The following is a 17,805-nucleotide window of genomic DNA, read 5'->3' on the forward strand; positions in this document are numbered from 1 at the left end:
GTGAGAGCGCAGAGAGAGTGAGCGCAGAGAGAGTGAGCGCAGAGAGAGTGAGCGCAGAGAGTGAGCACCGAGTGTGTGAGAGCAGAGAGTCAGCGCAGAGAGAGTGAGCGCAGAGAGAGTGAGCGCAGAGAGAGTGAGCGCAGAGAGTGAGCGCAGAGAGTGAGAGCGCAGAGAGTGAGAGCGCAGAGAGTGAGAGCGCAGAGAGTGAGAGCGCAGAGAGTGAGAGCGCAGAGAGTGAGAGCGCAGAGAGTGAGAGCGCAGAGTGTGAGAGCGCAGAGAGTGAGAGCGCAGAGAGTGAGAGAGCAGAGAGTGAGCGCAGAGAGTGAGAGCGCAGAGAGTGAGAGAGCAGAGAGTGAGAGAGCAGAGAGTGAGAGCGCAGAGAGTGAGAGCAGAGAGTGAGAGCGCAGAGAGTGAGAGCGCAGAGAGTGAGAGCGCAGAGAGTGAGAGCGCAGAGAGTGAGAGCGCAGAGAGTGAGAGCAGAGAGTGAGAGCGCAGAGAGTGAGAGCAGAGAGTGAGAGCGCAGAGAGTGAGAGCGCAGAGAGTGAGAGCAGAGAGTTAGAGCGCAGAGTGAGAGCAGAGAATGAGAGCAGAGAGTGAGAGCGCAGAGAGTGAGAGCGCAGAGAGTGAGAGCAGAGAGTGAGAGCGCAGAGAGTGAGAGCAGAGAGTGAGAGCGCAGAGAGTGAGAGCGCAGAGAGTGAGAGCGCAGAGAGTGAGAGCGCAGAGAGTGAGAGCGCAGAGAGTGAGAGCGCAGAGAGTGAGAGCGCAGAGAGTGAGAGCACAGAGAGTGAGAGCGCAGAGAGTGAGAGCAGAGAGTGAGAGCGCAGAGAGTGAGAGCAGAGAGTGTGAGAGCAGAGAGTGAGAGCGCAGAGAGTGAGAGCAGAGAGTGTGAGAGCAGAGAGTGAGAGTGCAGAGAGTGAGAGCGCAGAGAGAGTGAGCGCAGAGAGTGAGAGCGCAGAGAGTGAGAGCGCAGAGAGTGAGAGCGCAGAGAGTGAGAGCGCAGAGAGTGAGAGCGCAGAGAGAGTGAGCGCAGAGAGAGTGAGCGCAGAGAGAGTGAGAGCAGAGAGAGAGCGCAGAGTGTGAGCGCAGAGTGTGAGAGCAGAGATTGAGAGCAGAGAGTGAGAGAGCAGAGTGTGAGAGCGCAGAGTGTGAGAGCAGAGTGTGAGCGCAGAGTGTGAGAGCAGAGAGTGAGAGCGCAGAGAGTGAGAGCGCAGAGAGTGAGAGCGCAGAGAGTGAGAGCGCAGAGAGTGAGAGCGCAGAGAATGAGAGTGCAGAGAGTGAGAGCAGAGAGTGAGAGCGCAGAGAGTGAGAGCAGAGAGTGAGCGCAGAGAGTGAGAGAGCAGAGAGTGATAGCAGAGTGTGAGAGCGCAGAGAGTGAGAGCGCAGAGAGTGAGAGCGCAGAGAGTGAGAGCGCAGAGAGTGAGAGCGCAGAGAGTGAGAGCGCAGAGAGTGAGAGCGCAGAGAGAGTGAGCGCAGAGAGAGTGAGCGCAGAGAGAGTGAGAGCAGAGAGTGAGCGCAGAGTGTGAGCGCAGAGTGTGAGAGCAGAGATTGAGAGCAGAGAGTGAGAGAGCAGAGTGTGAGAGCGCAGAGTGTGAGAGCGCAGAGTGTGAGAGCAGAGTGTGAGCGCAGAGTGTGAGAGCAGAGAGTGAGAGCGCAGAGAGTGAGAGCGCAGAGAGTGAGAGCGCAGAGAGTGAGAGCGCAGAGAATGAGAGTGCAGAGAGTGAGAGCAGAGAGTGAGAGCGCAGAGAGTGAGAGCAGAGAGTGAGCGCAGAGAGTGAGAGAGCAGAGAGTGATAGCAGAGTGTGAGAGCGCAGAGAGTGAGAGCGCAGAGAGTGAGAGCGCAGAGAGTGAGAGCGCAGAGAGTGAGAGCGCAGAGAGTGAGAGCAGAGAGTGAGAGCGCAGAGAGTGAGAGCGCAGAGAGTGAGAGCAGAGAGTGAGAGCGCAGAGCGTGAGAGCAGAGAGTGAGAGCGCAGAGAGTGAGAGCGCAGAGAGTGAGAGCAGAGAGTGAGAGCAGAGTGTGAGAGCAGAGAGTGAGAGCGCAGAGAGTGAGAGCGCAGAGAGTGAGAGAGCAGAGAGTGAGAGCGCAGAGAGTGAGAGCGCAGAGAGTGTGAGAGCAGAGAGTGAGCGCAGAGAGTGAGAGCGCAGAGAGTGAGAGCAGAGAGTGAGAGCGCAGAGAGTGAGAGCGCAGAGAGTGAGAGCGCAGAGAGTGAGAGCGCAGAGAGTGAGAGCGCAGAGAGTGAGAGCGCAGAGAGTGAGAGCGCAGAGAGTGAGAGCGCAGAGAGAGTGAGCGCAGAGAGAATGAGCGCAGAGAGAGTGAGCGCAGAGAGTGAGCACCGAGTGTGTGAGAGCAGAGAGTGAGCGCAGAGAGAGTGAGCGCAGAGAGAGTGAGCGCAGAGAGAGTGAGCGCAGAGAGTGAGCACCGAGTGTGTGAGAGCAGAGAGTGAGAGCGCAGAGAGTGAGAGCGCAGAGAGTGAGAGCGCAGAGAGAGTGAGCGCAGAGAGAGTGAGCGCAGAGAGAGAGAGCGCAGAGAGAGTGAGAGCAGAGAGTGAGCCGCAGAGTGTGAGAGCGCAGAGTGTGAGAGCGCAGAGAGTGAGAGCGCAGAGAGTGACAGCAGAGAGTGAGAGCAGAGAGTGAGAGAGCAGAGTGTGAGAGCGCAGAGTGTGAGAGCAGAGTGTGAGCGCAGAGTGTGAGAGCAGAGAGTGTGAGAGCAGAGAGTGAGAGCGCAGAGAGTGAGAGCGCAGAGAGTGAGAGCGCAGAGAGTGAGAGCGCAGAGAATGAGAGTGCAGAGAGTGAGAGCAGAGAGTGAGAGCGCAGAGAGTGAGAGCAGAGAGTGAGCGCAGAGAGTGAGAGAGCAGAGAGTGATAGCAGAGTGTGAGAGCGCAGAGAGTGAGAGCGCAGAGAGTGATAGCGCAGAGAGTGAGAGCGCAGAGAGTGAGAGCAGAGAGTGAGAGCGCAGAGAGTGAGAGCGCAGAGAGTGAGAGCGCAGAGAGTGAGAGCAGAGAGTGAGAGCGCAGAGTGTGAGAGCGCAGAGAGTGAGAGCAGAGTGTGAGAGCAGAGAGTGAGAGCGCAGAGAGTGAGAGCGCAGAGAGTGAGAGCGCAGAGAGTGAGAGCAGAGTGTGAGAGCAGAGAGTGAGAGCGCAGAGAGTGAGAGCGCAGAGAGTGAGAGAGCAGAGAGTGAGAGCGCAGAGAGTGAGAGCGCAGAGAGTGTGAGAGCAGAGACTGAGCGCAGAGAGTGAGAGCGCAGAGAGTGAGAGCAGAGAGTGAGAGCAGAGAGTGAGAGCGCAGAGAGTGAGAGCGCAGAGAGTGAGAGCGCAGAGAGTGAGAGCGCAGAGAGAGTGAGCGCAGAGAGAGTGAGCGCAGAGAGAGTGAGCGCAGAGAGTGAGCACCGAGTGTGTGAGAGCAGAGAGTCAGCGCAGAGAGAGTGAGCGCAGAGAGAGTGAGCGCAGAGAGAGTGAGCGCAGAGAGTGAGCACCGAGTGTGTGAGAGCAGAGAGTGAGAGCGCAGAGAGTGAGAGCGCAGAGAGTGAGAGCGCAGAGAGAGTGAGCGCAGAGAGAGTGAGCGCAGAGAGAGAGAGCGCAGAGAGAGTGAGAGCAGAGAGTGAGCCGCAGAGTGTGAGAGCGCAGAGTGTGAGAGCGCAGAGAGTGAGAGCGCAGAGAGTGAGAGCAGAGAGTGAGAGCGCAGAGAGTGAGAGCGCAGAGAGTGAGAGCGCAGAGAGTGAGAGCAGAGAGTGAGAGCGCAGAGAGTGAGAGCAGAGAGTGAGAGCGCAGAGAGTGAGAGCGCAGAGAGTGAGAGCGCAGAGAGTGAGAGCGCAGAGAGTGAGAGCGCAGAGAGTGAGAGCAGAGAGTGAGAGAGCAGAGAGTGAGACCGCAGAGAGTGAGAGCAGAGAGTGAGCGCAGAGAGAGTGAGCGCAGAGTGTGAGAGCAGAGTGTGAGAGCAGAGAGTGAGAGAGCAGAGTGTGAGAGCGCAGAGTGTGAGAGCAGAGTGTGAGCGCAGAGTGTGAGAGCAGAGAGTGTGAGAGCAGAGAGTGAGAGCGCAGAGAGTGAGAGCGCAGAGAGTGAGAGCGCAGAGAGTGAGAGCGCAGAGAGAGTGAGCGCAGAGAGAGTGAGCGCAGAGAGAGAGAGCGCAGAGAGAGTGAGAGCAGAGAGTGAGAGCAGAGAGTGAGCCGCAGAGTGTGAGAGCGCAGAGTGTGATAGCGCAGAGAGTGATAGCGCAGAGAGTGAGAGCGCAGAGAGTGAGAGCGCAGAGAGTGAGAGCGCAGAGAGTGAGAGAGCAGAGAGTGCAGAGAGTGAGAGCAGAGAGTGAGAGCGCAGAGAGTGAGAGCAGAGAGTGAGCGCAGAGAGTGAGAGCGCAGAGAGTGAGAGCGCAGAGAGTGAGAGCGCAGAGAGTGAGAGCGCAGAGAGTGAGAGCAGAGAGTGAGAGCGCAGAGTGTGAGAGCAGAGAGTGAGAGCGCAGAGAGTGAGAGCGCAGAGAGTGAGAGCGCAGAGAGTGAGAGCGCAGAGAGTGAGAGCGCAGAGAGAGTGAGCGCAGAGAGAGTGAGCGCAGAGAGAGAGAGCGCAGAGAGAGTGAGAGCAGAGAGTGAGAGCAGAGAGTGAGCCGCAGAGTGTGAGAGCGCAGAGTGTGAGAGCGCAGAGTGTGAGAGCGCAGAGTGTGATAGCGCAGAGAGTGATAGCGCAGAGAGTGAGAGCGCAGAGAGTGAGAGCGCAGAGAGTGAGAGAGCAGAGAGTGCAGAGAGTGAGAGCAGAGAGTGAGAGCGCAGAGAGTGAGAGCAGAGAGTGAGAGCAGAGAGTGAGCGCAGAGAGTGAGAGCGCAGAGAGTGAGAGCAGAGAGTGAGAGCGCAGAGTGTGAGAGCGCAGAGTGTGAGAGCGCAGAGAGTGAGAGCAGAGTGTGAGAGCAGAGAGTGAGAGCGCAGAGAGTGAGAGCGCAGAGAGTGAGAGCAGAGAGTGAGAGCAGAGTGTGAGAGCAGAGAGTGAGAGCGCAGAGAGTGAGAGCGCAGAGAGTGAGAGAGCAGAGAGTGAGAGCGCAGAGAGTGTGAGAGCAGAGAGTGAGCGCAGAGAGTGAGAGCGCAGAGAGTGAGAGCAGAGAGTGAGAGCGCAGAGAGTGAGAGCGCAGAGAGTGAGAGCGCAGAGAGTGAGAGCGCAGAGAGTGAGAGCGCAGAGAGAGTGAGCGCAGAGAGAGTGAGCGCAGAGAGAGTGAGCGCAGAGAGAGTGAGCGCAGAGAGTGAGCACCGAGTGTGTGAGAGCAGAGAGTCAGCGCAGAGAGAGTGAGCGCAGAGAGAGTGAGCGCAGAGAGAGTGAGCGCAGAGAGTGAGCACCGAGTGTGTGAGAGCAGAGAGTGAGAGCGCAGAGAGTGAGAGCGCAGAGAGTGAGAGCGCAGAGAGAGTGAGCGCAGAGAGAGTGAGCGCAGAGAGAGAGAGAGCAGAGAGAGTGAGAGCAGAGAGTGAGCCGCAGAGTGTGAGAGCGCAGAGTGTGAGAGCGCAGAGAGTGAGAGCAGAGAGTGAGAGCGCAGAGAGTGAGAGCGCAGAGAGTGAGAGCGCAGAGAGTGAGAGCAGAGAGTGAGAGCGCAGAGAGTGAGAGCAGAGAGTGAGAGCGCAGAGAGTGAGAGCGCAGAGAGTGAGAGCGCAGAGAGTGAGAGCGCAGAGAGTGAGAGCGCAGAGAGTGAGAGCAGAGAGTGAGAGAGCAGAGAGTGAGAGCGCAGAGAGTGAGAGCAGAGAGTGAGCGCAGAGAGAGTGAGCGCAGAGTGTGAGAGCAGAGAGTGAGAGAGCAGAGTGTGAGAGCGCAGAGTGTGAGAGCAGAGTGTGAGCGCAGAGTGTGAGAGCAGAGAGTGTGAGAGCAGAGAGTGAGAGCGCAGAGAGTGAGAGCGCAGAGAGTGAGAGCGCAGAGAGTGAGAGCGCAGAGAGTGAGAGCGCAGAGAGTGAGAGCGCAGAGAGTGAGAGCGCAGAGAGAGTGAGCGCAGTGAGAGTGAGCGCAGAGAGAGAGAGCGCAGAGAGAGTGAGAGCAGAGAGTGAGAGCAGAGAGTGAGCCGCAGAGTGTGAGAGCGCAGAGTGTGATAGCGCAGAGAGTGAGAGCGCAGAGAGTGAGAGCGCAGAGAGTGAGAGCGCAGAGAGTGAGAGAGCAGAGAGTGCAGAGAGTGAGAGCAGAGAGTGAGAGCGCAGAGAGTGAGAGCAGAGAGTGAGCGCAGAGAGTGAGAGCGCAGAGAGTGAGAGCGCAGAGAGTGAGAGCGCCGAGAGTGAGAGCGCAGAGAGTGAGAGCGCAGAGAGTGAGAGCAGAGAGTGAGAGCGCAGAGTGTGAGAGCAGAGAGTGAGAGCGCAGAGAGTGAGAGCGCAGAGAGTGAGAGCGCAGAGAGTGAGAGCGCAGAGAGTGAGAGCAGAGAGTGAGAGCGCAGAGTGTGAGAGCAGAGAGTGAGAGCGCAGAGAGTGAGAGCGCAGAGAGTGAGAGCGCAGAGAGTGAGAGCGCAGAGAGTGAGAGCGCAGAGAGAGTGAGCGCAGAGAGAGTGAGCGCAGAGAGAGAGCAGAGAGTGAGCGCAGAGAGTGAGAGCGCAGAGAGTGAGAGCGCAGAGAGTGAGAGCGCAGAGAGTGAGAGCGCAGAGAGTGAGAGCAGAGAGTGAGAGCGCAGAGTGTGAGAGCGCAGAGAGTGAGAGCGCAGAGAGTGAGAGCGCAGAGAGTGAGAGCGCAGAGAGAGTGAGCGCAGAGAGAGTGAGCGCAGAGAGAGAGAGCAGAGAGTGAGCGCAGAGAGTGAGAGCGCAGAGAGTGAGAGCGCAGAGAGTGAGAGCGCAGAGAGTGAGAGCGCAGAGAGTGAGAGCAGAGAGTGAGAGCGCAGAGTGTGAGAGCGCAGAGAGTGAGAGTGCAGAGAGTGAGAGCAGAGAGTGAGAGCGCAGAGAGTGAGAGCGCAGAGAGTGAGAGCGCAGAGAGTGAGAGCGCAGAGAGTGAGAGCAGAGAGTGAGAGCGCAGAGTGTGAGAGCAGAGAGTGAGAGCGCAGAGAGTGAGAGCGCAGAGAGTGAGAGCGCAGAGAGTGAGAGCGCAGAGAGTGAGAGCAGAGAGTGAGAGCGCAGAGTGTGAGAGCAGAGAGTGAGAGCGCAGAGAGTGAGAGCGCAGAGAGTGAGAGCGCAGAGAGTGAGAGCGCAGAGAGTGAGAGCGCAGAGAGAGTGAGCGCAGAGAGAGTGAGCGCAGAGAGAGTGAGAGCAGAGAGTGAGAGCAGAGAGTGAGCCGCAGAGTGTGAGAGCGCAGAGTGTGATCGCGCAGAGAGTGATAGCGCAGAGAGTGAGAGCGCAGAGAGTGAGAGCGCAGAGAGTGAGAGAGCAGAGAGTGCAGAGAGTGAGAGCAGAGAGTGAGAGCGCAGAGAGTGAGAGCAGAGAGTGAGAGCAGAGAGTGAGCGCAGAGAGTGAGAGCGCAGAGAGTGAGAGCGCAGAGAGTGAGAGCGCAGAGAGTGAGAGCGCAGAGAGTGAGAGCGCATAGAGTGAGAGCAGAGAGTGAGAGCGCAGAGAGTGAGAGCGCAGAGAGTGAGAGCAGAGAGTGAGAGCGCAGAGTGTGAGAGCGCAGAGAGTGAGAGCAGAGTGTGAGAGCAGAGAGTGAGAGCGCAGAGAGTGAGAGCAGAGAGTGAGCGCAGAGTGAGAGCGCAGAGAGTGAGAGCGCAGAGAGTGAGAGCAGAGAGTGAGAGCGCAGAGAGTGAGAGCAGAGAGTGAGAGCGCAGAGAGTGAGAGCGCAGAGTGTGAGAGCGCAGAGTGTGAGAGCGCAGAGAGTGAGAGCGCAGAGAGTGAGAGCGCAGAGAGTGAGAGCGCAGAGAGTGAGAGCGCAGAGAGTGAGAGAGCAGAGAGTGAGCGCAGAGGTTGAGAGCGCAGAGAGTGAGAGAGCAGAGAGTGAGAGCGCAGAGAGTGAGAGCGCAGAGAGTGAGAGCGCAGAGAGTGAGAGCAGAGAGTGAGCCGCAGAGTGTGAGAGCGCAGAGTGTGATAGCGCAGAGAGTGATAGCGCAGAGAGTGAGAGCGCAGAGAGTGAGAGCAGAGAGTGAGCGCAGAGAGTGAGAGCGCAGAGAGTGAGAGCGCAGAGAGTGAGAGCGCAGAGAGTGAGAGCGCAGAGAGTGAGAGCAGAGAGTGAGAGCGCAGAGTGTGAGAGCAGAGAGTGAGAGCGCAGAGAGTGAGAGCGCAGAGAGTGAGAGCGCAGAGAGTGAGAGCGCAGAGAGTGAGAGCGCAGAGAGTGAGAGCAGAGAGTGAGAGCGCAGAGTGTGAGAGCAGAGAGTGAGAGCGCAGAGAGTGAGAGCGCAGAGAGTGAGAGCGCAGAGAGTGAGAGCGCAGAGAGTGAGAGCGCAGAGAGAGTGAGCGCAGAGAGAGTGAGCGCAGAGAGAGAGAGCAGAGAGTGAGCGCAGAGAGTGAGAGCGCAGAGAGTGAGAGCGCAGAGAGTGAGAGCGCAGAGAGTGAGAGCAGAGAGTGAGAGCGCAGATTGTGAGAGCGCAGAGAGTGAGAGCGCAGAGAGTGAGAGCAGAGAGTGAGCGCAGAGAGTGAGAGCGCAGAGAGTGAGAGCGCAGAGAGTGAGAGCGCAGAGAGTGAGAGCGCAGAGAGTGAGAGCAGAGAGTGAGAGCGCAGAGTGTGAGAGCAGAGAGTGAGAGCGCAGAGAGTGAGAGCGCAGAGAGTGAGAGCGCAGAGAGTGAGAGCGCAGAGAGTGAGAGCGCAGAGAGTGAGAGCAGAGAGTGAGAGCGCAGAGTGTGAGAGCAGAGAGTGAGAGCGCAGAGAGTGAGAGCGCAGAGAGTGAGAGCGCAGAGAGTGAGAGCGCAGAGAGTGAGAGCGCAGAGAGAGTGAGCGCAGAGAGAGTGAGCGCAGAGAGAGTGAGCGCAGAGAGAGAGAGCGCAGAGAGAGTGAGAGCAGAGAGTGAGAGCAGAGAGTGAGCCGCAGAGTGTGAGAGCGCAGAGTGTGATAGCGCAGAGAGTGATAGCGCAGAGAGTGAGAGCGCAGAGAGTGAGAGCGCAGAGAGTGAGAGAGCAGAGAGTGCAGAGAGTGAGAGCAGAGAGTGAGAGCGCAGAGAGTGAGAGCAGAGAGTGAGAGCAGAGAGTGAGCGCAGAGAGTGAGAGCGCAGAGAGTGAGAGCGCAGAGAGTGAGAGCGCAGAGAGTGAGAGCGCAGAGAGTGAGAGCGCAGAGAGTGAGAGCAGAGAGTGAGAGCGCAGAGAGTGAGAGCGCAGAGAGTGAGAGCAGAGAGTGAGAGCGCAGAGTGTGAGAGCGCAGAGAGTGAGAGCAGAGTGTGAGAGCAGAGAGTGAGAGCGCAGAGAGTGAGAGCAGAGAGTGAGCGCAGAGTGAGAGCGCAGAGAGTGAGAGCGCAGAGAGTGAGAGCAGAGAGTGAGAGCGCAGAGAGTGAGAGCAGAGAGTGAGAGCGCAGAGAGTGAGAGCGCAGAGTGTGAGAGCGCAGAGAGTGAGAGCGCAGAGAGTGAGAGCGCAGAGAGTGAGAGCGCAGAGAGTGAGAGAGCAGAGAGTGAGCGCAGAGGTTGAGAGCGCAGAGAGTGAGAGAGCAGAGAGTGAGAGCGCAGAGAGTGAGAGCGCAGAGAGTGAGAGCAGAGAGTGAGAGCGCAGAGAGTAAGAGCGCAGAGAGTGAGAGCGCAGAGAGTGAGAGCGCAGAGAGTGAGAGCGCAGAGAGTGAGAGCGCAGAGAGTGAGAGCAGAGAGTGAGAGCGCAGAGAGTGAGAGCAGAGAGTGAGAGCGCAGAAAGTGAGAGCAGAGAGTTAGAGCGCAGAGTGTGAGCAGAGAATGAGAGCAGAGAGTGAGAGCGCAGAAAGTGAGAGCGCAGAGAGTGAGAGCAGAGAGTGTGAGAGCAGAGAGTGTGAGAGCAGAGAGTGTGAGAGCAGAGAGTGAGAGCGCAGAGAGTGAGAGCAGAGTGTGAGAGCAGAGAGTGAGAGCAGAGAGTGAGAGCGCAGAGAGTGAGAGCAGAGAGTGAGAGCGCAGAGAGTGAGAGCGCAGAGAGTGAGAGCAGAGAGTGAGAGCGCAGAGAGTGAGAGCGCAGAGAGTGAGAGCGCAGAGAGTGAGAGCGCAGAGAGTGAGAGCGCAGAGAGTGAGAGCGCAGAGAGTGAGAGCGCAGAGAGTGAGAGCGCAGAGAGTGAGAGTGCAGAGAGTGAGAGCAGAGAGTGAGAGCGCAGAGAGTGAGAGCAGAGAGTGTGAGACCAGAGAGTGAGAGCGCAGAGAGTGAGAGCGCAGAGAGTGAGAGCAGAGAGTGTGAGAGCAGAGAGTGAGAGCGCAGAGAGTGAGAGCAGAGAGTGAGAGCGCAGAGAGTGAGAGCGCAGAGAGTGAGAGAGCAGAGAGTGAGAGCGCAGAGAGTGAGAGCGCAGAGAGTGAGAGCAGAGAGTGAGAGCGCAGAGAGTGAGAGAGCAGAGTGAGAGCGCAGAGAGTGAGAGAGCAGAGTGAGTGCGCAGAGAGTGAGAGCGCAGAGAGTGAGAGCGCAGAGAGTGAGAGCAGTGAGTGAGAGCGCTTAGTGTGAGAGCAGAGAATGAGAGCAGAGAGTGAGAGCGCAGTGAGTGAGAGCAGAGAGTGAGAGCAGAGTGTGAGAGCAGAGAGTGAGAGCAGAGAGTGAGAGCGCAGAGAGTGAGAGCGCAGAGAGTGAGAGCAGAGAGTGAGAGCGCATAGAGTGAGAGCGCATAGAGTGAGAGCGCAGAGAGTGAGAGCGCAGAGAGTGAGAGCGCAGAGAGTGAGAGCGCAGAGAGTGAGAGCGCAGAGAGTGAGAGCGCAGAGAGTGAGAGCAGAGAGTGAGAGCGCAGAGAGTGAGAGAGCAGAGTGAGTGCGCAGAGAGTGAGAGCGCAGAGAGTGAGAGCGCAGAGAGTGAGAGCAGTGAGTGAGAGCGCTTAGTGTGAGAGCAGAGAATGAGAGCAGAGAGTGAGAGCGCAGTGAGTGAGAGCAGAGAGTGAGAGCAGAGTGTGAGAGCAGAGAGTGAGAGCAGAGAGTGAGAGCAGAGAGTGAGAGCGCAGAGAGTGAGAGCAGAGAGTGAGAGCGCATAGAGTGAGAGCGCATAGAGTGAGAGCGCAGAGAGTGAGAGCGCAGAGAGTGAGAGCGCAGAGAGTGAGAGCGCAGAGAGTGAGAGCGCAGAGAGTGAGAGCGCAGAGAGTGAGAGCAGAGAGTGAGAGCGCAGAGAGTGAGAGCAGAGAGTGAGAGCAGAGAGTGAGAGCAGAGTGTGAGAGCAGAGAGTGAGAGCAGAGAGTGAGAGCAGAGAGTGAGAGCGCAGAGTGTGAGAGCAGAGAGTGAGAGCAGAGTGTGTGAGAGCAGAGAGTGAGAGCAGAGAGTGAGAGCAGAGAGTGAGAGCAGAGTGTGAGAGCAGAGAGTGAGAGCAGAGAGTGAGAGCAGAGAGTGAGAGCAGAGAGTGAGAGCAGAGAGTGAGAGCAGAGAGTGAGAGCGCAGAGAGTGAGAGCGCAGAGAGTGAGAGCGCAGAGAGTGAGAGCGCAGAGAGTGAGAGCGCAGAGAGTGAGAGCAGAGAGTGAGAGCAGAGAGTGAGAGCAGAGAGTGAGAGCAGAGAGTGAGAGAGCAGTGAGTGAGAGCAGATAGAGTGAGAGCAGAGAGTGAGCGCAGAGAGTGAGAGCGCAGAGAGTGAGAGCAGAGAGTGAGAGCAGAGAGTGAGAGCAGAGAGAGTGAGAGCAGAGAGTGAGAGCAGAGAGTGCGCGCAGAGAGTGAGAGCGCAGAGAGTGAGAGCGCAGAGAGTGAGAGCGCAGAGAGTGAGAGCGCAGAGAGTGAGAGCGCAGAGAGTGAGAGCAGAGTGTGAGAGCAGAGAGTGAGAGCGCAGAGAGTGAGCGAGCAGAGAGTGAGCGAGCAGAGAGTGAGAGCGCAGAGAGTGAGAGCAGAGAGTGAGCGCAGAGAGTGTGAGAGCAGAGAGTGAGCGAGCAGAGAGTGAGCGAGCAGAGAGTGAGAGCAGAGAGTGAGAGAGCAGAGAGTGAGAGCGCAGAGAGTGAGAGCGCAGAGAGTGAGAGCAGAGAGTGAGAGCAGAGAGTGAGAGAGCAGAGAGTGAGAGCGCAGAGAGTGAGAGCAGAGAGTGAGCGCAGAGAGTGAGCACAGATAACACCTGGTCCATTTTCTTTTCAGAGTGTGGAGAACGACCTGTAAAGGACAAAGTTAACGACATTGCGAGAGTTAGACAGATGGTGGCTCAGTGGGTAAATGTGCTGCCAAGTGTCCTAAAGCCTCCCGGTGGGAAGGCCCAGGGGTTAATACCCACCCTCAGCCCAGTCCTCGGCTGGGTGCAGCTTGGCCTCAGTCCCACCAGGTGCTGGATTGGGTCTCTGGGCCCTCTGCAATGTCTCCTGCTGATTTTGCTGCTCCTGGTCCAAGGCTGGTCAGAGAGCTGGTCTACCCAGTCCCCACCCCTTGACGTTGCCCCTGGATTTGTAGGACTTCCCTGGGGTAAGGGGTGGAATTGGCCCATTACCTGGCACTGTGGTCCAGAGATCACCAAGGTCCTGCTGGCAAGCCGGAGAAACATAGCCGTTACTCTTCATTTTCCTGGATATAATCGGGGCCTTCAGGCTGCTGATCCCTTGAGCGGTTCGAAGGCCCTGATCTCCAAGGCCTGACATGTCGCTGCGGGGCCTGTAGCTGCACTTAAATTTCCTGACCCGTCTGCTGGTAAGGGGCCCTGCCAGGAGCCAACCTTGGGCAATGCGTGCCCCTCAGGCCAGGACAGGAAATCCTGGCACTCCTGGACTGGACAGGAGCTGTGTACCTTGTGTGTCTTTCTCTTGTCCAGTGCCTGGGTAGAGGTGGAATGTGTGGACAGGTGTGGACATTAGGAAGGATATATTGGCCTTGGAGGGAGTGCAGTGCAGATTTACTAGAATGGTACACCACCAACAACAACATCTTGCATTTATACAGTGCCTTTAACGTAGTAAAACGTCCCAAGGTGCTTCACAGGAGCGATTATCAAATAAAATTTGACACTGATCCACATAAGGAGATATTAGGACAGGTGACCAGAAACTTGGTCCAAGAGGTAGGTTTGAAGGAGCATCTTAAAGGAGGAGAGATAGGCGGAGAGGTTTAGGGAGGGAATTCCAGAGCTTAAGGCCAAGGCAGCTGAAGGCACGGCCGCCAATGGTGGAGTGAAGGAAGTGGGGGAAAGCAAAGAAAAGCACAAGTTGGCTGTGGCTCGGCCCAGTTATCCGAGTCCCTCCTCCAACAGCCTCTGGGATAGTGATAGTTGCTGCCTCTTATGGCTGACATATCCCCTGCCCATGGTGTCCCTCAGCAGGTCAGTTGTATGGGTAACAGTGACCAATATTAACGGTTCCTTGTTCCCATCCTCCAGTGCCTTGTCACTGTCAACACCAAGATGCTCATAGGCTCAGGGACGAACAGATTGAGTTCTGATGAAGAATCGAGGCCTTCTCTGTTTTTATGTTTATTCCACAGTGAATTACAGGAAGCGACTTCTCGAAATGTGCCTCTTGTGGCTGTCACTATGGCTCCTGATGCTACTTATTCATTACTACCGTGGAACCAGATTAACTGCTGTTTAAACAGTTTATCATTCCCCTTGTTAAGCACTAGTTAATCATTAACGCCACGCGTGTAAACTATCCCACAGGATGTGGAAGGTGATTTAGACTGGCACCAAACTGTCCGTTTCCTGGGTGTGTTGTAGATTTCAGCATTGGATTATCGTTGGTCATTTTTACCTTCAGTATAAAAGCCGCCCAGGGACCAAGTTCGTGTTTCAGTTGAAATTCTTACCTCGGAAGTCGTGTGTTTGATTTCCTTTCTATTTTCTCATTGTATGATTTACAATCTTTTCTCAGCTTGTGATTGGAAGCCAGTGGACTTACTAAATAGCCATTTCACTGTAGAGGATGAGGAATAAGTACAGAATACAGGGAAAACTTAAAATAGATCAAAGGGAGGAACTTACTAGATTCAATATCAGGAAAAAATGGTGATGGAGAAATTATTGAGATTAAAGATTAAAAATCCCCAGGACCCGATGACTTCCAGCCCAGGGTATTAAAAGAAGTCGGTGAGGGAATTGTTGATGTGTTCGTCATGGTCTTCCAAAACACTCTCGATTCAGGAATTGTCCCCTTGGATTGGGAAATAATGTCACTCCATTATTTAAGAAGAGTAGGAGAGATAAACCAGGAAATTCTCGTCTAACGTCAGTTGTGGAGAAGTTTCTAGAATCTGTTATTGGGACAGTAACTGAACATTTGGACAAACATGATCTGATCATTGAGAGTCAGCGTGGATTTGTAAAGGGTGAGTCATGTTGATTTTTTTGTGTCAGTAACTAACGTGGTAGATAAGGGAGTGTCTGTGGATATTATTTTTGTGGCCATTTAAGGTATTCGATAAAGTTCCATGTAAGAGACTGTTAACAAAAATGAGAGTGCATGGAATTGGAGGCAATCTATTGGCTTGGATCGGGAATTGGTCAGGGGGTTGGAGACAGGGAGTGGGGAGAAAGGGGATGTCCTCTGATTGGCAGGATGTGACCAGTGGTGTCCCCCAGGGATCTGTACTAGTCATGACTTGGATGAAGAATAGAGAGCTGGATATCCAAGTTTACTGACGACACTAAATTAGGAGGGACAGGAAATAGTGTAGGCGGGAGCAGGGAGTTGTGAAGGGACAGAGACAGATTAAGTGAGTGGGCAAAACTGGGGCAAATGGAGTTCAAGTGGGAAATTGTGAGGTCATCGACTTTAGACCTAAGAAAGATAAATCAGAGTATTTTCCACACGGTGAGAAACTAGGAACTGGAGAGGAACAGAGAGATTTGGGAGTCCAAGTACAGAAATCATTAAAAGCCAGTGGAGATACAAAAAGGATTGGGAAAGGCTAATGGAACGTTGGCCTTTATCTCGGGGACTGGAATACAAAGGGGAGGAAGTTATGTTCCAGCTGTGCAGAGCTCTGGTCAGCCCACATCTGGAGACTGTGTTCAGTTCTGGGCACCGCACCTCAGGAAGGATAGATTGGCCTTGGAGGGGGTGCAGCCCAGATTCACCAGAATGATCCCGGGGCTAAAAGGGTTAAATTACGAGGACAGGTTGTACAGACGAGGCTTGTATTCCCTCGAGTTTAGAAGATTGAGGGGTGATCTGATCGAGGGTGTTTAAAATGTTAAAAGGATTTGATAGGGTAGATACGGAGAAACTACTTCGTCCAGTCGGGGAGACAAGAACAAGAGGACGGAATCTTCAAATTCGAGCCAGGCCATTCAGGGGTGAAACCAGGAAGCATTTCTTCACACAAAGGGTGGTGGGAATCTGGAACTCTCTCCCCCAAAAGGCTGAGCATTCTGGGGGTTCACTGGAGCTTTCAAAACTGAGATTGATCGATTTTTGTTGGGTCAGGACATCAAGGGATATGGAGCAAAGGGGGAAAATGGAGTTGTGGTTCAGATCAGCCTTGATCCAATTGAATGGAGGAACAGGCTCGAGGGGCTGAATGGCCTCCTCCTGTTCTTATGTTCCAATGTAAGAAGGGGCTTTTCCTTTATTAGGGGGAGCAAAATTGTGCTTCAGTCCTCTTTTACTGAGTCTCGATCCACGTCTGTATTCTCTCTGGAAACCTAAACGTTTCTTTAATGTTAATCTTTTTACAGCCAGCGACATTTCTTAAAGCTTACACTGAGGGTGAGGAACGAGTACAGATCAAACTGCATCACGGAACAACCACTCTGGCTTTTAAGTTTCAGCATGGAGTCATGGTTGCTGTCGATTCCAGAGCTTCAGCGGGCTCCTACATAAGTAAGTAGCCAAATGTACCAGGGCTGCATAGAACACCCTCCCCTCAGAGCCCGAGCATGGGTTCAAACCAAATGTACCAGGGCTGCATGGAGCACCCTCCCCATGGAGCCCGAGCATGGGTTCAAACCAAATGTACCAGGGCTGCATGGAGCACCCTCCCCATGGAGCCCGAGCATGGGTTCAAACCAAATGTACCAGGGCTGCATGGAGCACCCTCTCCTCAGAGCCCGAGCATGGGTTCAAACCAAATGTACCAGGGCTGCATGGAGCACCCTCCCCATGGAGCCCGAGCATGGGTTCAAACCAAATGTACCAGGGCTGCATGGAGCACCCTCCCCATGGAGCCCGAGCATGGGTTCAAACCAAATGTACCAGGGCTGCATGGAGCACCCTCTCCTCAGAGCCCGAGCATGGGTTCAAACCCTACTCTGGAACATGAGCTTAAAGTCGATAAGTCACCCGGTCCGGATGGGATCCATCCTAGGTTGCTGAGGGAAGTAAGGGTGGAAATTGTGGAGGTACTGGCCATAATCTTCCAATCCTCCTTGATGTAAAGATAAACCCGGCAACTATAGGCCAGTCAGTTTAACCTCAGTGGTGGGGAAACTTTTAGAAACGATAATCCGGGACAGAATTAACAGTCACTTAGACAAGTGTGGATTAATAAAGGAAAGCCAGCATGGATTTATTAAAGGTAAATTGTGTTTAACTAATCTGATTGAGTTTTTTGATGAGGTAACAGAGAGGGTCGATGAGGGCAGTGCGGTTGATGTGTATATGGACTGTCAAAAGGCATTTGATAAAGTGCCACATAATAGGCTTATCATCAAGATTGAAGCCCATGGAATAAAAGGGGCAGTAGCAGCATGGATACGAAATTGGCTAAGTGACAGGAAACAGAGAGTAGTGGTGAACGGATGTTTTTCGGACTGGAGGGAGGTGTACAGTGGTGTTCCCCAGGGGTCAGTGCTGGGACCACTGCTTTTCTTGATATATATTAATGACTTGGACTTGGGTGTACAGGGCACAATTTCAAAATTTGCAGATGACACAAAACTTGGAAGTGACACATTCAAAACAATGAGGAGGATAGTGATAGACTTCAGGAGGACATAGACAGGCTGGTGGAATGGGCGGGCACGTGGCAGATGAAATTTAATACAGACAAGTGAGGAGTGATACATTTTGGCAGGAAGAATGAGGAGAGGCGATATAAACTAAAGGGAACAATTCTAAAGGGGGTGCAGGAACAGAGAGACCTGGGGGTGTATGTACACAAATCATTGAAGGTGGCAGGACAGGTTGAGAAAGTTTATGGGATCCTGGGCTTTATAAATAGAGGCATAGAGTACAAAAGCAAGGAAGTTATGTTGAACCTTTATAAAACACTGGTTCATCCACAACTGGAGTATTGTGTCCAATTCTGGGCACCGTACTTTAGGAGGGATGTGAAGGCCTTAGAGAGGGTGCAGAGGAGATTTACTAGAATGGTTCCAGGGATGAGGGACTTCAGTTATGTGGATAGACTGGACAAGCTGGGGTTGTTCTCCTTGGAGCAGAGAAGGTTGAGAGGAGATTTGATCGAGGTGTTCAAAATCATGAAGGGTTTTGATAGAGTAAATAAGGAGAAACTGTTCCCATTGGCGGAAGGGTCGAGAACCAGAGGACACAGATTTAAGGTGATTGGCAAAAGAACTAAAGGTGACATGAGTGGTTATGATCTGGAATGTTCTGCCTGAAAGGGCGGTGGAGGCAGATTCAATCGTGGCCTTCAAAAAGGAATTGGATAAATATTTGAAGGGAAAAAATTTTCAGGCTACAGGGAGAGAGTGGGGGAATGGGTGGGACTAACTGGATTGCTCTTACAAAGAGCCAGCTTGGGCTCGATGGGCCGAATGACCTCCTTCTGTGCCCTAACCATTCTATGATTCTATAATCTCGATCAGAGGTTCGCAAACTTGCTTTGCTGAGCCCTCCCTTCGGAGATTCAAGTGTGAATTCCCCTCCCTACCCCTGCATCTTTTCTAAGAAACAGTATTTTGCAGTCCCGAAGAAGATGGCCGATTTCATCACTATTGGTTTCACAAACTGGGGGGAATGGAGAGAGGTTCCAACTG

At 54.4% G+C, this 17,805-nt stretch overlaps 1 protein-coding gene across 1 annotated transcript in view; it reads left to right on the forward strand.

The window, feature by feature from the left end:
- The window catches only part of LOC137305262 (proteasome subunit beta type-8-like), a 188,742-nt gene that overhangs the window by 70,772 nt on the left and 100,165 nt on the right, over nt 1-17,805 (forward strand). Inside the window, exon 2 of the mRNA XM_067974119.1 lies at nt 15,544-15,688. Coding sequence (XP_067830220.1) covers nt 15,544-15,688 — 145 coding nt within the window. The remainder of the gene's footprint in view (nt 1-15,543; nt 15,689-17,805) is intronic.

Source organism: Heptranchias perlo, chromosome 39, assembly GCF_035084215.1.
Source record: "Heptranchias perlo isolate sHepPer1 chromosome 39, sHepPer1.hap1, whole genome shotgun sequence".
NCBI classification, from domain to species: domain Eukaryota; kingdom Metazoa; phylum Chordata; class Chondrichthyes; order Hexanchiformes; family Hexanchidae; genus Heptranchias; species Heptranchias perlo.